Source organism: Ahaetulla prasina, chromosome 3 (genome assembly GCF_028640845.1).
Source record: "Ahaetulla prasina isolate Xishuangbanna chromosome 3, ASM2864084v1, whole genome shotgun sequence".
NCBI classification, from domain to species: Eukaryota; Metazoa; Chordata; class Lepidosauria; order Squamata; family Colubridae; genus Ahaetulla; species Ahaetulla prasina.
The window spans coordinates 164,044,698-164,067,720 of NC_080541.1; the positions used below are offsets into that span (position 1 = coordinate 164,044,698).

At 35.0% G+C, this 23,023-nt stretch overlaps 1 protein-coding gene across 7 annotated transcripts in view; it reads right to left on the bottom strand.

Annotated features, from left to right (window-relative positions):
• Window positions 1-510: 510 nt before the first annotated feature.
• NFIA (nuclear factor I A) overlaps window positions 511-23,023 on the bottom strand; it is a 336,917-nt gene continuing 314,404 nt past the window's right edge. For all 7 annotated transcript variants that reach the window (XM_058178422.1, XM_058178424.1, XM_058178427.1 and 4 more), the window contains one exon: window positions 511-8,359. In XM_058178422.1, the coding sequence (XP_058034405.1) occupies window positions 8,342-8,359 (18 nt within the window). In that variant the 3' untranslated portion in view covers window positions 511-8,341. The remainder of the gene's footprint in view (window positions 8,360-23,023) is intronic.

Below are 23,023 nucleotides of genomic sequence, written 5' to 3' on the forward strand. Positions count from 1 at the left end.
GTGCTTTTGCATTTGAGACATTCCTAGTTGTATTCTGTTTAGGTAGTGAAGAGTTCTTAACACTGTAGGGCAGATGTTGTAGGAGAAGAGCCATGTTAGTCTAGGGGAGTAAAAATCAGGAATCTGGTTGCACTTTTTGTGACTGACACATTTAATTAAAAGGCATATGCTTTTGAGAGCTGCAGTTCACTTCATTAGATATACTGAATGGTTAGACAGATGTAGAATTTCCATCAGTCTCTACCCCTCTGTATCACAAAAGGTGCTATCACATTCTTGATATTTTAGCTGTAGGGTAAAGTCTACCATTTGCTACAATCAGAATTAGATAAAAAGACTATGATATATCTGTAAAGTGACAATGATCTAACAATACCCTAATTGTTTTTGTCTCATAATATCCTGAACTACTTTATTGGCTAGAGTATTAAAATCTCAGCTGGTCATAATTCTGCACATATAACAAAGTTATTTGCATGCATGTCATAAACCAAAGAACAACAAAGCCTGTTAGCATTAGCAATTTTTTATTTTCCTTTTTGTTGCATAGGAAATGCAGTACTTGCTTCCAGTAATTGTATTGTAATGTGAGAGGGTGGTAGCACTAATGGTTGAATACAAGAGTTAAACTAATCCACACCAGCTCAAAAAAATTCTGCAGATTTAGTTGAAAAGAATGGATGCCCACAGTGATTCTCAACCAATTTCAAATTTTCACAGAACACAGTAAACCTAAAATGGTAACTATGAGGATCAATACAAGGATACTAGAGGCACAAGGGACCCGATTCATAAACAGTGGAAACACAGGGATATTAAAACAAGGATTAAGTGAATTTGCAGCAAATTTTCACATGAGAATGCATTGTTACGTAAAACAGAAAAATCAAATGTTTGATTGTTAGACCTGAGTAAGTGGACTGGTGAATGGCTAACTGTACAAAGAAGCCAAGGGCAGGTATTATATCATAGATATTCTTATTTGCAGAATATTCCCACTACCATATTTTGCAAGCCTGGGTGTGTGTGGAAACCCTGATAAACCTTTTGGCTGCCTTTTTCCAACAGAATGTGAAGGATTACCTTCTTAGATTCATTAGTTTATTCTATATTTGTTCTCTCCAAGATCACATGAACATAGAATCTCTCCTCAACTTGAATGGCCATTCCCACCCTATTGCCAGCTCTCCTATCTATGCTACTACCATTCCTTAGATTTGGACTCTTCCTGGTTTCTTTCTTTTGGAAAAGAAAAAAAAAAAGGATTGATTCAAAACATGAGTGAATCAGGATTGAGGACACCAGCAATTTAGTTCAGGGGTAGCTAACTTTGGGTGTGGGTGGGTGTCAGAGGATACTTCTGATGTCTTGAAAATATACCCTGAACACTCTGGCAGGATGCCCCATGAAATGGTCTTGTGCATTCACAAAAGAGCTGCAACACTAGCAAAGCCAGATATGCAACTCTCATGAACCAACAAAAGGCAAACAACTGAGATTGGACCTATCATCCTTTTTAAAGCTACACTGTTGAATCCTAGAAAAACTGGGTAGATCTGATCCTTGTTTCCTCAACATGTTATGGGTTCTGTCTGGGCCAAAGAGGCTTTCTTGTCAATTAATGTCATGCCAGGGGCAAAGGGCTTGGCTTTGCAGCATGCCTGCTGCCCATTAATGTTGATTCTTTCCCACCCTTTAGGATTATTATTTTTTTAAATAAGTAAAATCAGGAAATTTAGGATGGGTGCAAAGAGGGATGTTGCCTAGCATAGATCAAATGAAACACCTCTGACATTGCATTAGGCAACGTTATGGAAAAAAGAACAAACTGCAAAATTTCGCCTATTTTTCTGTAGCCAATGGAATGTTACTTCGCTCTGTGGAACAGTTCTCCAATCCAGTCTAGAGTGCATAAAAATGCTCTCCTTAAATCCTTATAATCTCACATTTTCCCTTGCCTACACCTTTAATATTTTCAAATGGGACCAAGATTTGCTCTGCCTTTCTGCAATGCTCTGACAGCCTTGAAATAAAAGTAGTATGCTGAATGAACATCTTGGAAAGAAAAAGAAAGCTATACCATTTGGACCGGGAGGAAAAAAAAACCCCAACCTGAATACCAAAATCCTATGTTAATTCCTGGTGACCACTCATGAATCGGGCCCAAAGTTTATACAGAATTTTGACAAAAAGAAAAAGGGAAAAAAGAAGGAAAAAAACAACAACAGCAGTGCACGGAAACTAAATAGCCATATGAAGTTTGGTTTTACAGTTCTTACATATTTCTGTTAAACGAGGAGGTCTGCTGTGAAACAGGGTCAAGTATGGGTACCTGGTTTAAACACTGTCCATTAGGAAAACATTTTCAATGTCAGTTCCAAGTTTGAGTATTGTCGCTTCCACTGAAGTCTTATGTCTGATTTTTTTTCTTCTGAGATAAGCGTTTAGAGTTCTTAGGCTGCTCAAGCAAAGAAAAGATACCACCAGGCATGGATTCCAAACCCCGTACCTGCCCTTGAGAGTGAAGAATGCCCCCCACAAATAATACTGAATTGAATTTTAAGTTAAATGTGTATTTCCAAAATACTGAAAACACCCAAAATCAAGGAAAAACAGAGTTGTGTTCTCAGTGAAATATCTTTAAACCTATCTGACAAGAACCAAATCAGAGGGGGGAAAAAAAGACTAACATAACTTTGAGTAATATTCATACAGCTCACTAAGCATTATGGAATAGCATGCATTAATATTGTTTGGTTATTTTACATCACCTATATCAGAAGGTTCTGACAGACAGCGAAGGCTACTGGTGTAGAAAAATCTTACTTCAGAAGAGCAATATAATACAGATTTTCACAGGCACTACATTTTTAATATATCAGGTATTATGCTGGTTTTCTTATATTTCTTTCTGTCCTAAAGCTGGCATTTATAATAATGACCAAAAAGGCAAGGATTGAAGTAAACGGAAAGTAGATACCAAAGTTGATATATTTCTTTTTTTTTTTTTCAGATTTATATTAGTGCATAGTTCTCATGCAGATAAACACTGCTATGCAGTTACATTGTTGGAAAGCAGAGTGAATTGAGCCCAAGTTGTCACATTTTTGTAAATCATTTTGCCAGCCTGTAATAGCACCATGTAATGGATTTGCATTAAACATTAAATTGATTTCAGAATTGGTGACACAGTATTCACTACAGTTAAGTGCTATGGAATAGCTTCAATGTTACCTGCTATATATCAAAGCAATTTTCATCCCACTGTTTTTTTTATTGGAAAAAATAAAAGGGAAATGGTACTCAATACTAATTAGACTATTGCACAGCCTTGGACTTGATGATGGCATAGCCGGGTTTTACTGTCCAACAGTAATACATGCATTGACTTCAAGACAAAATTGGCTTTGAAAGCTTGAATTTAATGGAAACCTTGCCTGGTAGGCAGAGTTTATTTCATGAGATTCTCCCCCAATAGATTGTATGAAAGATGAGTTTCTTTTAGGTGCCATTGAAGCTCTCCTTACATTTTCATCCCCATTGTGGTTTGCAATGTTTGTTCTATGGAGGCCTTCTACCAGAGTAAAACCATAAAAAGATATTTCCAGAGACACAATGCAAAGAATAATATTGACATTTGTTTTTTTAAATCACAAGGGGAAAAAAAGATCAGTTTTATGCCATGTGTGTGGATGGTGTTCCCCACCCCCGCCTTTTTTCTCATGTGTGTGGGGGTGGGGGTGGGGTGTGTGTGTGTGCGCGCACAGTAAATTTAATACTGTTACTACAAAACTGAAAACTATATGGAACAAAGAGAAGACATTGAAAGAAAAGTAGGTAGAGGGATTTTTGCATATTCCTCTGGGATGACTGAATTCTGTGAAGATGAAAAAACAGTTCTATTCCTTTACTTGTCAACCTGAAAGAGAAGGCTGGAAACCCTCTTACAGAAAAGGTACATCCAAGGCTGGTGCCCTTCTCAAATCAAGATTTTCCAACCACATTTGTCTCTACATCTTATCTTCATGAGCAAACATGGTCACTGACTATGTTATCCTGGGATAACAGGAACCATAGTCCTACACCCTTGGAGAACATCAGGTTGGCAAAGATTGCAATGGGTTTTTTAAAAAATAAAAATAAAACACAATGAATAAATAATGCAATATCTCGGGGGTGTACAGGATGACAATAAGCTAAGCCCTATTTTGGAAAAGGGATCAAGAGAATAAAACTTCTGTTAGTCAAGTCAATTCAAGGAAAGAACTGCTGTTTCTATTTGGGATAAGGAGGGAAAAGGGTTGGTATTGGGCATCTGGTAATTTTGAAAGAATGACATTGGGCAGAAAAGCTGTTTGTGCAAAGAATAAAAAGCAGTTTTGAATTGGGCAATGGGTATGTTAATCTGATTCTGCAGCATGTGATCCAGGATTATTTTTCTATTAAGGACTGCACACCCCATGCAGTTGTCTCCCTTCAGATCTACATTCTCCACTCTGCTTTGAGGAATAAAACTCTGTTCTCCACACCTGAACAGATTCAAACAGCTGTTATTGCATGACAATAAGATGAAACAAATGTTAATTTAGTGTCTTTAATACTTTACAGCTTCTGTTGGTAAACACCCTTGATCACATACCTAATGTTTAAAGCCTTTTAAAAACAATTTGTTTTGTGTGATTCCAATCAGAATTCCCTAACTTTACCACCTTCAAACTTAATATGATAAAACACCTTCAAAAATACAGCATATCTGTAATGTCCATTTACAATGGTTTTTCAGTAGCCTATACTTCTCAAGCATAGGAATATGCTATACTATTGAGAGAAGGAAAAAAAACCTGTATTTAAATACATACAAAAAAGGAAACAGGAAAGTTTTTAACTTAAATCCAGTTCCCAAAGGAAAAAAAAGCAATTCTATGAATGCTGCCTTTATAACGAACAATCAGAATTTCACTAAGCTAATTTGACAGAAATTTTCCTTATTTAAACAACATTACAAAAGTCCTGCATTATAAAATAGGGTAGAATAAATCAGTGTAATCAATAAAACTATACAACATACACATTACATAGCTTCTGAGTGGGCAGCTTTGATTCTCTCTCTTTCTGGCCATGACTATCACATGCTTACTAAAAACAACTAACTGCCCAAACTATTGCTTAGTTTGCTTTGTTTCTTTTTTTAAAAAAAGGGTGCAATTTTGTTGTATATACAACCAATTTACTGGTAATACCTTGGCTTAGAGCAAGGTTCTGACAAAATGTTTGTCTAGGCTTTTTTTCCCCTTCACTGTGAAGCACTGAAAGCTGCTAATTTTTTTATTTTTAGTGCACATATGTCTTAATAAGGTAATGCCCTGCTAAGTGCTATAGGGAAGGCAAAGGATGCTGGCTAGTGGATGTGATACCATAATACTAACAATCACACAATACAACAGAGCAAATGACTACTCAACCACTTATTTGACATATATGAAAATCCAAAACATTTTTTTTCCTTAAATAGAGAATAACCAGTAAACAATTTTCAGAACTTGGAAGTTTAAAAACGTGCATATAAAAATGGGCATTTCATAATTTTTATTGAATGTGGTTTGATTGCAATCTGCTAATAAAAATGGGTGTGGGATTTGAAGAAAACGGGAGGTGTTTTTTGTTTTTTTTTAAGGCTTGCTTGTGAAAGGAAGAATTGAAAAACGAAAACTGCTTGAAGCAGGGTCCAGCTTAGTGCTTCACAGTTTGACTGCTTCTCTAAGAAGAGCCCTTCCTGCGTGTGCATTCAAAAATCACACACAAAAAAAGTACAAAGACAAACACCTAAAACACGCTGCTTCAAGTGCAGCACCGACTTTGGTCAAATTAAAAAAAAAAAAGACTTAAAAGAAAAATTAAGAATTGCTAAGCTTTTCTTCTACATGATATAAGCAGATATTGCATATTTTCATATATCTGGGGGAAAAAATAATAAAAATAAAAACGAACAAAAGGAAGACTCCAAAGAAAATGTAAAATGCAGCCACATCAAAAATACTGATATACTCTAGCATCTACAGATATCAGAATAGCACTGCCACTGACCGTACAGGACAAGAAAACACTACCCCTATCTGTGAAACAACTAACATTCTACTGTATTCTAAGATGCTGAAACTGACAATGGCGGACATAAAAGTCACATTTACAAAAAAGTGTCTCCAAATGCTTGACTAGGGAAAAAAATAATAATCCTTTCAATAGAGGAACATGTGCAACAATTCCACAAATAATCGCTATCCAGGGCAAGGCACATTGATATGGAATTATTATTATTATTATTATTTTGTTTCGTGCAAATCAAGAAAACAAAACAAAACAAAAAATAGTTTTAGGGAAAAGATGAGGAGCAAAGTGTCTTCCCAAGAAATTCAGTTTACTTGATTGTATAGGACAGTAGTAGAAACCCTTCTGAAGGGCCGAACAAACATAGTTTAAAGGCAAGTGCCTGGATTAGGGATTACAATATTGTGTCTTAATGCACTCTACTTTACCCTACATTAACTATATAAAAATTAGTTACTAACACTAGAACATGCAGAGACTTTCTCTGATTAGCTAGATTTGCCAACCAGAACGTATATATATGTATAATATAGGAAACCTTCTTAAAGTTGCATGGAAAGCAAAGGGGTGCTCCGCTGTCTGATAGAAAAAAAAAAACCACTTGCATTCTTTTTGCTGTTTTTTGCTTTTTTTTTTTGCCGTTTTTTTTTTACATAAGATACAGGACATTTGGGGTCCAAACTTTTTTTTTTTTAAGCAAAGTGCCCTCACTTTGAACTGGCATAAAATATAAATCCACATTTTGCTTCTCTACTGATACCTTTGCAGTCCAGAAAGAAAAGAAAAGAAAAAAAAACCCCCAGCCAGTTCAGGGACACAAGAGGCATTTTACTTTCTGGACAGCTATCTCTCTTATTATATTAATGATCGCAATCCAATGCAGGCTACAAAAATGCTTAAAGCTACTTTTTAAGCATGCCTTCCTCTCCATTAAATTGTGGTCGAGATATTTTAAGAAGTGATATACCCTATATTGCCGGAAACATGTATGATTTGTCAGAATTGTCATACTCTATTATAATTGACTTTTAGCTTATATAATGAACAGATATTATGATTTCATTTTAATTATGTGCTTTGATAACAGAAAATAATTAGCATTTAATGAAGATAACATATTGTGGTAAAAGCACCATTAAATTTTGTATGTGAACGTTTTAAATTTCCTTCAGTTTTAAAGGGATACAAGTTTAACAATAAAAAACATAAAAAGCAAAAATAGCTCCCCCCGTTTTTTTCTTTTCTTGCAAGGCTGTTTTTTTACCCCAATAATTTAGAGTCCTGGGGTGGAAGGACTTGGAAAACAAAAATAGAATTTTCAACAATCTCTATCTTACAAAGATATTTAGCTATCGAATGAAATTGCACTTTTCTCAATTCAAAATTCGATTTTTTTGATTGATTTCTGTCAGTTTCTATCAAAACAGACCAACTTCCCCATTTCCATATGAATTTCATGTCATTGTTGAAAATTGTCAAAAATGTTTCATGTTAAGTGCAGCATTTAATTTTTTTATCTTTTTTGTTTGACCTGTAGTAGGTTGATGGTTTATATTTCTTTGCCACTTGTATGGAAAACCAACCTTTCAATAACCATCTTATGATTCATGTCATATATTGAATTGCTGATTGCAAATTAAAAAAAAAAAATCTGATATGTTACAGAAAAAAACATGCCCCACGACTGTCTTGTAAGCTCCATACTGAAGAACTCAGCTACTATAAAGTTATTTATGTGTAGCTCTTCAGATCTCTCAGTAAGTCTCACACTCATATGGGAAATTAATCAGTAAAAAATACTGTAAAACAGTTAGGTGCTGTATGGAAAGGGTTACAACAGCAAGTCAGGATAGTAGCTAGCAGGTTCGCTCTGCTACCCAATGTCCCTAATTCTTATACTACCACTTGAAACACTTCAAAAATATGAAGCTCAAACATTTCCAGCACCATATGAGAAATTACGTCGGTCACTAAGGTGTTCTTTTTTTAAAAAAAACCTCAAACCAAACCAAAACCCCAATCCTCAAACTCCCTCCTCCCCCACAATATTACGGCCTTTGATGCTCAATCATAATGTTTGCCGTCTCTGAGTAAGAGCAGTTGTTTGTTGTCAATCTCTGTCTGCTCCCCTTCCACGGACGTGAAGTAACAACACTGTTTTGTGGCTGCTTCCAAGTTACAGAGTTGGGACGGGGGTCAGGTGGTCTGTCTGCTGGATGATGGGAAGCTGTGAGTTTTATCCCAGGTACCAGGACTGCAAAGAAGACAAAGGGAAGCAGAATTATTGGTCTGTGAGAGAATTCTAACATAATTTCATTGATATGCTGTCAGCCCTGGAAGCCATCTTTTCTTTGGAACTTGGATGGATGGAAATGCTACAAAAAGAAAACCAGGAATCATTAATTTCATTGTTTCGGTACTAGAATGTGAGACAGATCAAGTCAGATTAAAACCGTGCACCCTTGGTCTCTTATTTATCAGTGTAATTCACTGAAAATTGGGAAATGAAAATATTGAATGGACATACGAATATGAATTTATGTAATATGACAGCACAGGGGGTACTAAATAACTCCATACCCACAACTCAATAAAAAAGGCTAAAAGTAGAGATAAAGGGTCTTAAGGGGAGAAAATAAAGGAGTAGCACAAGAACACCTAGTTTTTGCAGTGGTTTCCCATGGTTAGAAGTTTGTCAAATTGTTAATATCATCACAAATTTGGTAATTGTAGCTTGACATAATTGACAAATAATTCTTCCTAAATATACTTTCTTGGCATTTTTCATCAGAGTCTAAACACAGCTATATGCTTTTGCAAGTGTTATCAAAGTTCACATTTAGAATACATTTTGACCAAAAATATTATTTAAGTATGGCATTACATTTATTTTCCTATAATTATAATAAAAATTGATTGCTAAAACAGTTCAAGACTAATATCCAGTTATAAGCACGTTAAGGCACAGCCACTCTGCCTTGGGTAATGGCTATTCTAATATATAGCCATCCAGAGTCACCTTGTAGGGAGATGGCAGCATAGAAATTTAATAAATGAATATAAAATAAATAAATGAAATGTAGAAAAAAGAAACTTTTTTTGCAATAAAGGTTTCTATTTTAATGGTCTGGTTTACACATATATCTTTTGCACTGAAAGTCTATGAAACAAAAGGTACAGAATTGTGTAAAGAATCTTAAACTCAGCTCCAAATTAAAACATGGAAGACAAGTCCTAAATTAAGAAACAATAGTTGTTGATCTATTCTAAATCTATGATTAAAAAATAAAGAAGGTCAGATAAAATCAATTGTTCTATTACAGTAAACGAAAAAGAATTATGCCATAATATCAAATACAATTCTTAACAAATTCAGAATAGGCTTTAGTCTCAATAGCTTCATTATAAGACATACAGGTTTATTTCAAATATGTACTGATGCTGATAATGTTAATTCATGAAGGAGAATCTAATGATCTCATCATGAATTATGAGATTATAAAATTTCGAAATGACAAGGCCATGGAAAGTTTTGAGAGAGATTTTGAGACTTCCATCACTTTGGAGCCAGCTGATCTGGGATAGTTTCACATTCATTGAAGTATATCTTTCAGAATAGGGAAAAAAACAGGTGATGAATGGTGGCTTACCAATAGCTAGAACTCTGTTGCATTTAAAAGTCTCTTGTTGGCTACAATAGTGACAAGGGTAACATGCCAGCAAATGTGCAAATAAATGCTTTTCCCAATAGCAATAATCATAACTGCCTGCTGTTGCAGTAAACAAATTGAAGAAGGGCACCATAAAATTTGTAAACAGTGTAAATATGGTTCCAAATAGGAACAGGATGTGATTTTGTCTTGAATCCAGGAGCTAAAAGGCATGATGAAAAAAATGAATTTTTACTGCTGGGAAAATAAACCTCTTTTAACTTCTGTAGAACTTCATGGATTCAAAGAGGGGGAGGAAGGAACTCTGGTTTCAAATAAATTGGCATATAATCAGAAATAAATTGAATCAGCTTCAAACATCATCTGACATCAGACAAATCCAGGAGCTGATAACGAACTTCTTCGAAGTCTTGGTGAAGATATGTCCTTTAGAACGGCATTGACTGACGGGAAAAATGAGGAAAAAGCAAAGGACATTTTCTTCAGAGAGCATTCTAGAAGTGGGACATTCCTAGAAATATTCTTTTCTTTCTGACCAAATTGAGAAAACAGCTCACTTGTGGAGAATAGTGATGTAACATGTAAACTGTTAAATAACATGCACATTTAAAAGTTGGAACGGGTGTCGTTAGCCAGTTTAATGTTGCAAGTCTACACAATGATAGCATCTCTATATGGAAATGGCTTTCTGAAAAACCATTTTCCATACATTTCATTGAAAACATTTGTAACTGATGGCATCCAACTGGGTCTATGGTACTAGACTGGCATCCAACACTGGAACAGATTCCTTTTTTCTTTAAAGCAGGTTTGGAGTTGTAAATGGAGGAGAAAAAGGGGAAGTCTTATTGCTGGAACAGAGGTCTGGATGATTACAGTTTTCAATTGTCTTTTTCATCACATTAAGTCCCAAATAGCTGACATAGGATTTTATAAGATTCTACTCCAGTGGGTAAGACTGAACGGAATTATAGTCTAAGATCATCAACTGTACATAGACCTCCCTGTTCTTTAACACGGCTCTTTTTCACCTAATGCTCATTTTACATTTCTTGAATTTCTGAACAATGATGCATTGCAAACACAAAACACACTGTACTTGTACAACTTCATTTTAAGAACAACAATAACTTATACAGATGTATTGTTAATAATGCTTCCTATGAGGGAGACAATACTTTCTAGAGATGAAAAGTGATTTTCAATTGTAACCGAGTATTTATATTTAAATTGTACATGACAAAAAATGGGGAAAGATGGCTGGCTTAAAGATTACATGGTTTAAGCTTTGGCAGAAAGTCACGAAGACATGTTAAACAAGTATTGTTTTATTTAAAATATTTAACTGTAAAAGAGAAACTTTTGTCAATATATATACTTTAGTGTTCTTTTTTTACCTTACTACCTAGTTCTCTGGACATTTACAAAGTTAATATGTTTGCATCTGCTATTGTTTTGCAGCATTTCTCATAAATCAGACTGAAATTGGCTGAGATTGAATAGAAATCTATTTGTTTTGGAACTTTTTACACAAAAATTTCCTTGGGTGATTAAGGAATCTGTATTCATTATTTTGACGCAGATGTTACCTGCCAGATTAGTGTGAACATATTTTGAGAAAATTAATTCACTCAGCAAAGGGGAGTAAATAAATGTCTAGTTTCATAAATATACTCTGTGAATTATGGTTTATGCTGTTGCCATCAGGAAAGTATTACACTTAAATACTTTGGCACTAAATATATTTTAATTTAAATTACCTTCATATTCAAATAAGGGCCCTTCCTAAACGAACCCAAGGTTTGTTTCAATACTTAAATGTTTCCATGGTATGTATCTGTGCCACCTGCAAGAACTTCCTTATGCAGCAGAACAGGCATTTTTATCAATGCCCCATTTTAGAATCAAGATGCAAAAAGTCTGACAACTTTCTAATTGTTAGGCAAACTACAGTCCAAACTTTCCTATCAAGAGGCTAAACCCTGCCATCCGGCTTGATTATGGATCTAATATAATGTTTACTTTAGAAGCTTTAAATAATTGATAGGGCTACTTAAATTTGGTCTGAGTACTTAGTTGCTGAAAAGTAGTATAGTGATTTGATTCTGAATCTGGACATCAATATGCCTGGGATCACTTAGGTACATGCGGTAAAAGACTTAAACTTAATTTACACTATTGCCGAAGGCAGCCTGTATACACAGCCCCTTTTTTAGTGATACACAATCCACATTTTGGACAGCAGGAGGTGCCCTTTTCCATGCCACATTTTTCCTCCTCTGCTACTCACTGCATAACTTTTTTTTTCAAGAGTTCTGCAGTGCTTCTGCCCTCCTTAAAAAAAAAAAGAGGGTAAAACTTTCTTTGCCCATCTTACTATTCAGTGTGTGCCTTGCAGACAAGGTTACCCCAGAGCAGCTCTGTAATCCTTCACTGAAATAGGCTTTATTGATTGCTCTGGTCTATTGTTCCCTTTTCAAGTCCCCAAGTTCAAGTTCATCCTGGTGTTACATCATGTCTGGTTGCTAGGAGCAACCAGACAGACCCAGACGTGACTATCATTAGCAAGAAACACACGGCTCTCCTCCCACCAACCTTCCAGGGGCTCTGACGTAGCAGGCCCACTGCAAACACATTGAAGTATTTATTCAGCCTAATTTATGACCTACCCAGAAAGCAAGACCCCCACTCCAAAACCCAATGCTGTTGTTTTTTTAATTAATCGGCCTCTCTCTGGCACTTGGGAAAGTTAGACAAAGGGCTAATTATTGTGTTGCACTCCCCATACTTTTCTTTGGCTGGGGGGGGGGAGAGGGTTTGGGGGGAGGAGTTGACTATTTGCATGGGAAAGAAAACTTAGAAGGCTCATGCCAATCGAACCGTCTCCCCATAAACACCTTTCTCCCTCTCTTTTGCCCCACTGACACTTCATGAAATACTTAGCTGCTTCAGGGAATTGGGGGGAGGAGGAGGAGGAGGAGGAGGAGGAAGAGGAGGAGGAGGAGGAGGAGGAGGAGGAGGAGGAGGAGGAGGAGGAGGAGGAGGAGGAGGAGAAAGCCCTGATGTGAATGTAACTCCTTCAGAGTTGGTATTCAGTAACACAAATCAACTCATGACATGTTTAAATTTAAATGCTAACCACACACTCCGAGAGTTACTTTAAAGGTTAGTTTTTAATCAATAGAAGTTGCTGACTCGGGAGTTTTGAGCGGCGCACTGCAGCTCTTTGTGTCTTTGTTGAAGCCTTAAGGCTTTCAAACTTTTTCTTTCTTTCTTTCTTTCTTTTTTTTAAAGATGATTTTTAGCGGAAATTTGCAGACAGAGTGCTATTGTGTTCTTGGCAAGCAACATGTCAATAAAGGCACAGAGTCGCCCTGCACTGGAGGTTTCAACATGACACCTCGCAGGCACCAATCACACCTGAGACAACAGGGGAACAACGTTAACTCTTTGTGGATCAAACCAGATGGCAGGACTGCTTGGTCACAACCCAATTATGACAACCCAATTACACACAGGCTTCTGGAAATGTCACAGTGTCATACATGCTCACGTGCTTTTATTAGATTCAACCTATGTATCTTTAACAACCTCTCCCAAGCTAATAGCAACATATTAATTAATAATTAATCAAAGTAGCATTTCTGCAGTGTTCTCTTATTCTTTTGGGGTTGTTTTTCCCCCCTCACTTTCCTTTTGGACCAAAAGTTTACATGAGCGTTTCAAAGGCGAACGATCCTTTTGATGAACTTTCATTGTTAGAGAAACAAAGTTAACGGTGGGTGCTTGTGGTGTGCCAAGAGTTCTACATTTATACTCCATGAAATTTCCAATTTTGGGTGTACTATACAGCTGCAGTCAAAGTTCTTTTTTTTTAAAAAATGTCACTATATTACTTTTAATCTGTTTTTATAAGCTACCTCAGGAATTGCCCAGATCTATACCTGCTCTTAGAAACCCTTTTGTATCGGATACTCCCAGGATGCTGTCTGAGCTGGCATGCAGACATTTTGTCTGCCTGCACCCGGAGTTCTTGCAATTCTGTGCAGTCCATAAAATGGATTTCACTGCCCTTTCCCAAATGTTCAAGGTGAAACATCAAAAAGAATTCTGCAGCCCAGTACAAGATCTTAGCTTTCCTTTCTCCAGTCAAATGAAGAAGTAATCTCATCATGTTCAAAAGTGCTGACTAAGGATTTAATAAAGTGCCTGCAGATGTGTGTCATCTCTAAGGTATTCAACTCATGTAATGCAAAACAGTTCTTCACTGAATGCACTTATAAAATTCCATTTAACCATTGCTGAGCTCTGTTTTAATGTCCTCTAAGGAGTATTAGCATACTCCCCCCTCCTTAATTTACAGCACAATGAAAGTTGAGACCCTATACAGTACTGCCAGTATCCTAAAATCGTCACAGTTGTAAGATTTTATGAACCATAAACAATATCTTTTGGACTGAATCCTAAGCAGAAAGCCTGAAATGGCAGTGCCATTAGTTGGAGAATGTCAGCATTTCTAATGCTGATGGGAAAGGAAACTTTGATAAAGAAAAGAAATTCAAATAAAGTTTAAGAATCACCTAATAATAGGTATTAAGAAAATACCTATTTTTCTTGTAGTTTTGGCTGTGCTATCAGTATAGAAAATACTTCAAAAGATAATTAAAATCATATTTAATATCACCACCTTTTGCTATTTGGCTAAAAATCTAACCAAATTCTGTCAATTTTATTTTTATCATTACATTTTAAAAAGGTGCTGTTAGGAAAAAAAAAACCGTGGGGAAAGAGGAAATTTTTTTGGTTATTTTTCCAAACACAATCATGTAAAATGTTTAAGAGCAAAAATAAATATTCTGGAAGTTAATATGAAATCCAGAACTGGGTGTGACAAGTTGACTTCCTTCTCAAAGCAAAATGTGTTATTTAAGAATATTAATACATGGATTTTTTTTTTAAATAAGTATAAAGAGACCTCTACAGTTTATTATATTTATATTGCATTCTCTCTTCAAAATATCTTAATGGTGTACTGGGTTTTTCATCCTTTCCCATATTTTAGTCCATCAAATCATGCTGAAAAGCAGATTAGATTGAAAAATAAATGATTTTGCATGGAGTGGGGTGGGAGTGGAGATTTTACGATATCCTTCCCCTGCTACGCCCACCAAGCCATGCCCACCAAGCAATGCCATGCCCACCAAGCCACACCCACAGAACCGGTAGTAAAAATTTTTGAAACCCACCACTGGTGTAAACACATCTCTTCTTTAAATACATCAACTGCAACTGGCTTCAATAACTTATACCCTGATTGCTACTCGGCTGGACTACAGCAAAGTGCTGTTCGTGGGACTGCTTTTGGAGACAGGTTGGAAGCTGCAGGTGTTATCCAAGAGAGCAGTCACAAGTCCATACATGTAGAATTACACCTATATTAAATTTACTGCATAGATTCCAGGAAACTGTCTTATTCAGAAATGAATTTGCTCTCTGGACTGGTCACCCAGAGGGCTCCTTATAGCTCATCCCATGTGTGAGGGTCCCAAAGTGGGTCTCATCAATGGATGAGATACCAGGGTTTCTCTGTAAGAGTCCCCGTCTTATGGAATGCCCTCCTCCCCAAAGTACATATGTTCTACCACTTTGCTGTAATTCTGAATATATCCTATTTCAAATAAGCCTTTAAATAACTGATTTTGATTTAATACTAATTCTGAATCTAACCATTTATTATTATGCTTTTCTGCCTTTGACTTGATGATGCATGCTGTCAGAACTCTTTGAGATGGATTATTAATACTATAAAATAAACAAAGAAATAGACTTAAGGTACACTTTTTTCTAGCGCAAATGATTCAAAAACTTTATGAAGGCTATGCTGCTGAAGTATATTGTTTTTTATTTATCTCTTATTAATATTATCCCTATATTGCTGTAGGGATAATGAGACATGCTAGTTAGCCAAAGGCCATTGGGGGTAATTCATATCTTGAGGTGACATTTTAATTTGTGACTTTTTGGAACGTAGATCTTAAACTTGAACGAGCCAAAGGCAGTTCAGATGCAACACATCAGGAAAGATTGCTAAGAATGGAAACCCGCTAAGTTGTCACATATTTGTGGCCAAAGTTTTTTCTCCATACATTTTTCCTTGATATTATATATTTTTAATTTATTAATTGGCCATCTCAGGCACAAAAGGACTTAGTAGGATTAAAGTAACAATTAAAAATAAATTAAAAAGAATCACTAAGAGAATGTGGGTGCATATAAAATCAATCAATCAATCAATCATGAAGAAGGATGAAAACCCAAGCATACCTTCCCCACCAAACTATCACAGGGGAGCAGACAACTCCATCCTATTGCAGAATGGCACATGCATATTTTAAGTTTTTTATTGTATTGTTTTGTTTTAAATTCTTGTAAGAAGAAAAAGTAAACAGGGTGTTTAAAAAATAAGATTAATATATTTTCATTAAAATGATATGAAAACATAAATGAAATAGGTGATTTATCAAATAATTTACTTATAATAAGTAATTCATCACCATGTGTAAATGTTGTAAGCCTCTCTTGTAAAAGTTCATATTTCAATCTTGTCTTTTAATATCCCCCCACCTAAATTCTTATTTGAAAATTTTGACTTTGTGGATGAAAAGACAGATTAACAGAAAGAATACAGAACTCCAATAAATGTTTAAAGAGAATAGAATAGAATAGAATTCTTTAAAGAGGAGAGAAAAGTCACAAGCAACTACAGACAAGCAGGTTATATCTACACACAGATACATCTTTGAACTGCCCACTTGTACATATGGAATATTTTTTAATCACAGGATCGGATTCTGCTTTATTGTAATTTTTATTGAGATATTTGTAATGAGCTGCTGACATCACTTCTTAAAACATTATCAGACAGAAAGAATTCTATGCAGGTTTTTTTTTTCAGATAAAGATCCCAAGATAATTCTTGCTGAAGCAAAGTTATATTTATAGTCTGTAGACTTTGTGTGCTGTTGACAGCAAAGCATACTAACCCGGATGCATTTTTATTATGTATGCTATATTGTATTTTGTATTGTACATTTTATTTTCTTCTACATAATCTGAATCTTGGATGCATAATGGAGTTAAATATGATGCTTAATAGCTTACAAAGATTAGAACAGTAGAACAATTAAAACAAAATTCCAATGGTATTCCTGGGTTTAGTCCCAATACTGCCATTGGGATACCATAGTGACATTATATCTAACAATTTTCTGTTAAGATGCATGGAAAAAAATATCAAAAGGTTTTAAATATTCTGATCTGAGTTGGCAAGAACCAAGGAAATTTTTTTTGAAATTATGAAAACATGGTATAAAAATGTTAGAAAAAAGTGGAAAAAAGGCAAGTTACATAGAGGTGTGAAAACTTGTAACATTGTTCATACTTTTAATGATTGTATTTAAAAATACACTGTGGATTTGAAAAGGACACAAAACTGAGCAATTATAATAAAGAAAAATTAGAGCTGGTTCTGCATGATGAAAAACTATAGTGATGCTTTCAGTTATGATGAGGAAATCCAAGAGGGGAAAAATAAGCTGTATATTACATTGTATATTAAACACTATTTACTTTACTGGTTTATTTTACCGATTTAAATGAAATGTGTGGCAGTCAGATAAGGTGATGATCACCAATTTGGATATTTTTCAAGGGGACAATAATGATGGAGAATCAAGCTATCATTATCTATCACCTCTGATGGCTACATATTATTTTCAGACTCAACAACAGCATTGTCTTAAGTACAACTTGCTATAGGTCAACTGTGGGAAAAAAGCAACTTTAACTTCCTCACTTCCTAGTTGTAAGCTTTGTGGGTATATTTGATTGGCCAGCAGCACAATCAATATTTTTTCCTCTTTCTTCTCTTCTTCTGTTATGTAAAGCAAAATATGACAATGCTTATAATTTGAGATGGAAGCATACAGCTTCTTCCTTTCCTAGGTACCTATCAATAGGATATTTTGTTTTCAATCCAGAAAAGAAGAGGGAAAGGAACATAAGTAATAATGGGACAAGTAAGAATATAGAAAGGAATGGCATTGACATATAAACATTTATTCATACTAAAGCAAGCAAGCAAACAAACAAACAAAAGAACTACTTTAGCCCATAGTACTTTGAATAAATTAGTACTGAACTGCATTCTTCTGTGAATTAAGAAACCGTTTTCAGTTATAGCTAGTTTAGACTGAACTGCAGAATTAAAAAAAAATTTTTGATTTTCTTTCTTAGGCATATTGAAACCCTTTTGTAAAACTTGTATAGCAATTATTTCTGTGGGTTCTAGGTTTCTGAACATTAAGCAGAACTAGAACTAATCCAGAAAGTTTGCCATGTACAAAATATAATTCGAAAGAATCCTGAAAACTGAAGACTAAGTTCAGAGGGTGGTTTAACAGTAATATAGCCACAAGTAGCATGAGAGTAATATACCGTAATACAAAATAATCAGTGAGAAACCTTTAAATGTAATCCAAGCAAGCAAGACAGATTGCCAGTTTGAGTATGATGCATACATTAAGGATAAGAATACATGATCTAAATTAGATCTATTGAAAAAATAAGTTTCACCTTCTTCTGCTTCCATGGGAAAAAAATTGACAGTGTTTTTTTTTAAAAGAAGGAGATTAATGTTCTTATTTTTCTAATGTCTTTGAAGGGGAAAAAAATCATCTTTCTGAATACGATAATTACAAGTTTTATTTATTATCCCATTTGTTTCAAATTAACATCCTCAACTTTCAAGGTCACACACATTCAAAGCCAGACACAAATTTAGACTTTGCTAATGGAGAGGAAGGAAGTATACAAAGAAAAGGGAAAGTAGTGAAGCAAACAAGAGAAAGAAACAATCCCATTCTCATGTTATTATAAGAGAGTAGCATAGTACATAGATCAGAGGGTTTAAAAAAAGTACAGACCCCCACTGTACACAAAGCACAGGAAAATGTGAAGGAAAAAAAAAAGAGAGAAAAACTAAAAGCAGCTTAGGGATGTGTTAACTCTGCCATTCTGTCGGCTTAAAGAGTATTTTATGCTTGATCAACAGCTCCCTTTTATTATGCTTTTCTTTCATTCATTCAAGACATCAAAGCAGCGAACCACCACTGTACCTGATCTACTCGAAGAACTAGTAAGGGTGTTCTAAAGAAATGGGAAGATTGGAAGCCAGACACCCCTGCAGACAAGCCAGTTCAAAGGGAGTATCTCAACAATGATTACATTTTGTAAATCTTTTTTTCCCAGGAAAGGCAGCTTATTTCCTGCTTTTTCATGAAAAAAAAAAAAAAGATTGTACCCATTAAAGTAAGCCTGTGAAATGAAAGTTACTTGAGAACTGAAATACAGCAAGAAGATTAAGTGTAAAGAAAGATTCAGTCTTTTAGAGAATTCCAAAGTGTTGCATCCTATATTTTAATAGTAGGCATAAAATTCCCCTACAGTAATATAATTCCTTCACCATTCTAAAAACACAAATATAAATGAGTTGTTTCCTGCTCATATTAGACATTAGCATTGCAACCAGACTAGTATTTTTACTTTAAATTACAGTCTATCCAATGCACATTTTAAATATCTGTATTGGTTTCTCCATTGGAAAGTTTACATGGATTTGATGGTAAACAAACCAGAATTTCCATTAAATTGGAAGAGAGAAACTGCACTAGTACTAAGTGGTTTTGTGGATCCATTCTCCTGTTTGATGAAAAGCTACATACGTAGTCTTTGTCTGAATGAGACGAAAAGATCCACAAAAATAGAAGACACTATTAAATATGTATCTTGATCGACCATTCATAATGTACAGAGGGAAAAGGAAGACAGAAAATTAACACTCTTTGATATGACAGTACATGCTGTAAGCCTGCATTTATGAATCTTGAACTTGAAAAGAGGCCTAGGCAAAAATGCTCATTTAAAATATTGTAATTTTCATAGTAATAAAAAATCAATTCAAACTAAAACGTGACATACTAGTGATAAATAACACATAGCACTTCATTCTAAAACTTCAGTTGCAGTTTAAGTTGTAGTTTGTATTGTCATCTATAGATTTACACAGGAATGAAGGGGGAAAAAATCCCCACCCGTGTGCCGTTCTGAACATTTGGGCTACAGAGTGAACTCTTTTTCTCTTTATCTGGTTAACACCATTTTTGCAACAGGATTGTATTTTGAGTGAAATAGTTTTCTGCTGAATCCAGCAATACTTTGTATCCCAGTTCCACTGGAAAACATTCATAAGTTGAGATATAAACTGCATACAATTCTCCCTGGGAGCCTACAGCTATTCTTCATTTACATGTGATCCCCCCCAACTCCTCTTGTGCTAGCTTGTGCTGTTTCCAGGGCTCACAAAAGGAATGTTCTGCAGTTACAGCCTACAGTCCTTTCTCAGCCATCTGAGACCCAAAGGCACAAGTTTGAAGCTGGAGCATTCAGTTTTCTCATAACTGAAGAAGAGAGAAAAGGAGACTGTAGGCTAGACTATGTTCTCCCTCTCTTTTTACATATGGCATTACATTTAATGCATTGTTGTTTTAATGGAACATAATTTAATCTTACTGTCAGCATATAATTTTATCCTTTTTGTTCATTTGACTTTCCACTTCTTTTTTTTTTTTTGCACTCCTTAATATAACATTCTTAAGACTGTACTTGTAATTTTGTTCAAGGTGAATCATAGCCAGGCTTCAGAAACAAATAAATTGAAACAGATATCTTACTACCCTGTTTCCCCGAAAATAGGACCTAACCTGAAAATAAGTCCTAGCATGATTTTTCAGGATGCTCATAATATAAGACCTACCCCTAAAATAAGCTCCGGTTAAGATTGTCAGCCAGATGGATGCATTTAGTACCACATTTTCCCCAAAATAAGACCTAACCAGAAAATAAGCCCTCATGTGTCTTTTGGAGCAAAAGTTAATATAAGACCTGGTCTTATTTTTGGGGAAACACGGTATATATACTAGGAATAACAGATGGAATAATGTATTCTATTGTTCTTTTCTAAATGATTGCTAAATACAATTAATACATTCAAATATATTACTTGTCTCCAGAGGGTTGTTTTTTTGGGGGAGCTAATTCCTTCTCTCTACCTGGTCTCTCACCCACTTGTTGGACTTGGCAGAGTTGACTATATTAACCAAAAACAGAAAGCAATTCTCAAAGTATGCATCGCTGCAGAAAGCTAGCATTTTGTTACAATCAGCAGTTTTGAAAGTGGCAGAATAAGAGTATCACCTTCAAAGAAGGAAGGAGATGGCATCATTCCCATGACAATATTGATGCAAAGCAATGTACATTTAATTGGAAGTGATAGTAAATATATCTCTTCTTCAAGTTAAAGTAAATAAATACTGCCATATACTTGAGCCTGTGTCCCTTAGACTGAAAGATTTCCTTTGATGGCCCTGCTTAATAATATCTGGTGAGGATGGTAGGATTATGAAAAGGCAGAAACAGAAACTAACCAGATGCAACTACAAGTTCCATCGCACATTTCATTTTTAGAGCACAAGTAAGGAATATTTTAGATGTAAGTCTCAAAGCTATTTTTGTGATCTTGAATTGTATGGACAAAAACAAATTTTAAACTGCAGTCAAGTCAGTGTGAAAGAGTTGCCTGCTCCTGCTACAAAATGTGAACATACTTGGGAATATCTGGAGGTTAAGACTATGCAAATCCTTCAAAATACATTCTAAAAAATACTTCAACCACACAAAAAATTCTTGAATCATTAAAGCAACTGCATCTTTTTTATAGGCTTGGTTAGCTGTTTCAGAAGCTCATCCAGGATGTCTCTGAATACATGTGTACAACCAGTTTCAAATAGAATATAGTAGAAGTCATGATTTACTTCACCTTTGTTTCAATGTGCAGCAATATGTATGTAACAAACTTTTGCATGCTCTATAAATGGCTTCACTATTCTCTTTTCCTATTATCATTGTCACTTCATGAACAAGTGATTTCAAGTGAATCTTCTTTAATGAACACATTTTGCAAAGATACAGCATCCAGGCCTCATAGTAGTTTTAAAAAATGAAAAAGTATGTTGTACCAATAGAGCTTGAGAAAAAGCATGATGTGACAGCCTTAAGGGGAACAAAATAGGCTCTTTGATAAAATGTTTTCTTTATAAACAAACAACATGAGGGGAGAAAAATCAATGGAAAAATGATGCCACAGTGCCAAATACTGAAATATTCTTCATGCAGCGTATTTCCAAAATCTTTTTTTTAATTGACAGTCCTACATGGTTCTATGAAGAAATTCACATACCAATAGGAATTCAAATCACAATAGTTGAGTTTATGGATATTCTATATTGTCCACTTGTTTTATCTCATTTTTATCTTTTTTTGCTTGAACATCTTGATTGATGAAAACGTGGAATATATATAAAAAAAACCCAAGAGAGTTCAGCACAGAGTGTTACACTGCTAAATACATGAATGACACCGTTTCTAACACTTCTTGCATTTGTAATCCTGCCAAGTCTTGCCTGCCCCCAATAGCTATGTACTCCCAGAAAGTCTTTGAAATATGTCAATGCAGCAAAAGTTGTCATGAAAGCCAAGTATCAGCTGGAAGAAAAATAACACCACGAAAGTGTTAATGCAGTTGCCATCCATGTACAATTATGGCAATCTGGATTGTCATGGCTGATACTTCTAAAAAGAATTAAACAAACACGCTAATATAAAAATCAAATTTCATAATTATATAAAATACTTTTTATGACTTTCTTGAATGTATAATGAGCCTGGAAAAAGGGTTCCCTTTATTGTTCTTATATAACAAAACAATATGTGCAATGGTGCTTGAAAGTTTGTGAACCCATTTGAATTTTCAATATTTCTGTATAAATACAACCTATCATTTTCTTAAATAAATAAATGAACAAGTCTAACATTTTTGGCATATTTGAGTTTCTTCATCTAGTTTTAAAATTCATTGGAAAACAAATTATGCTTTTAGGTCATAGTTATGCAGAAACCTGAAAATTTAAAAGATTCACAAACCTGCAATTACCACTGTATTTTTGATAGGAGATATTTATGACCTCTGGGGTTTTGTGGCTGTTGCATAATAAATGTTTCTGAAGTTTTTTTAAATAATGAGCACAATGAGAATGTTCCCATTTTCAGTTTGGGATTAAGTTAAATATGTT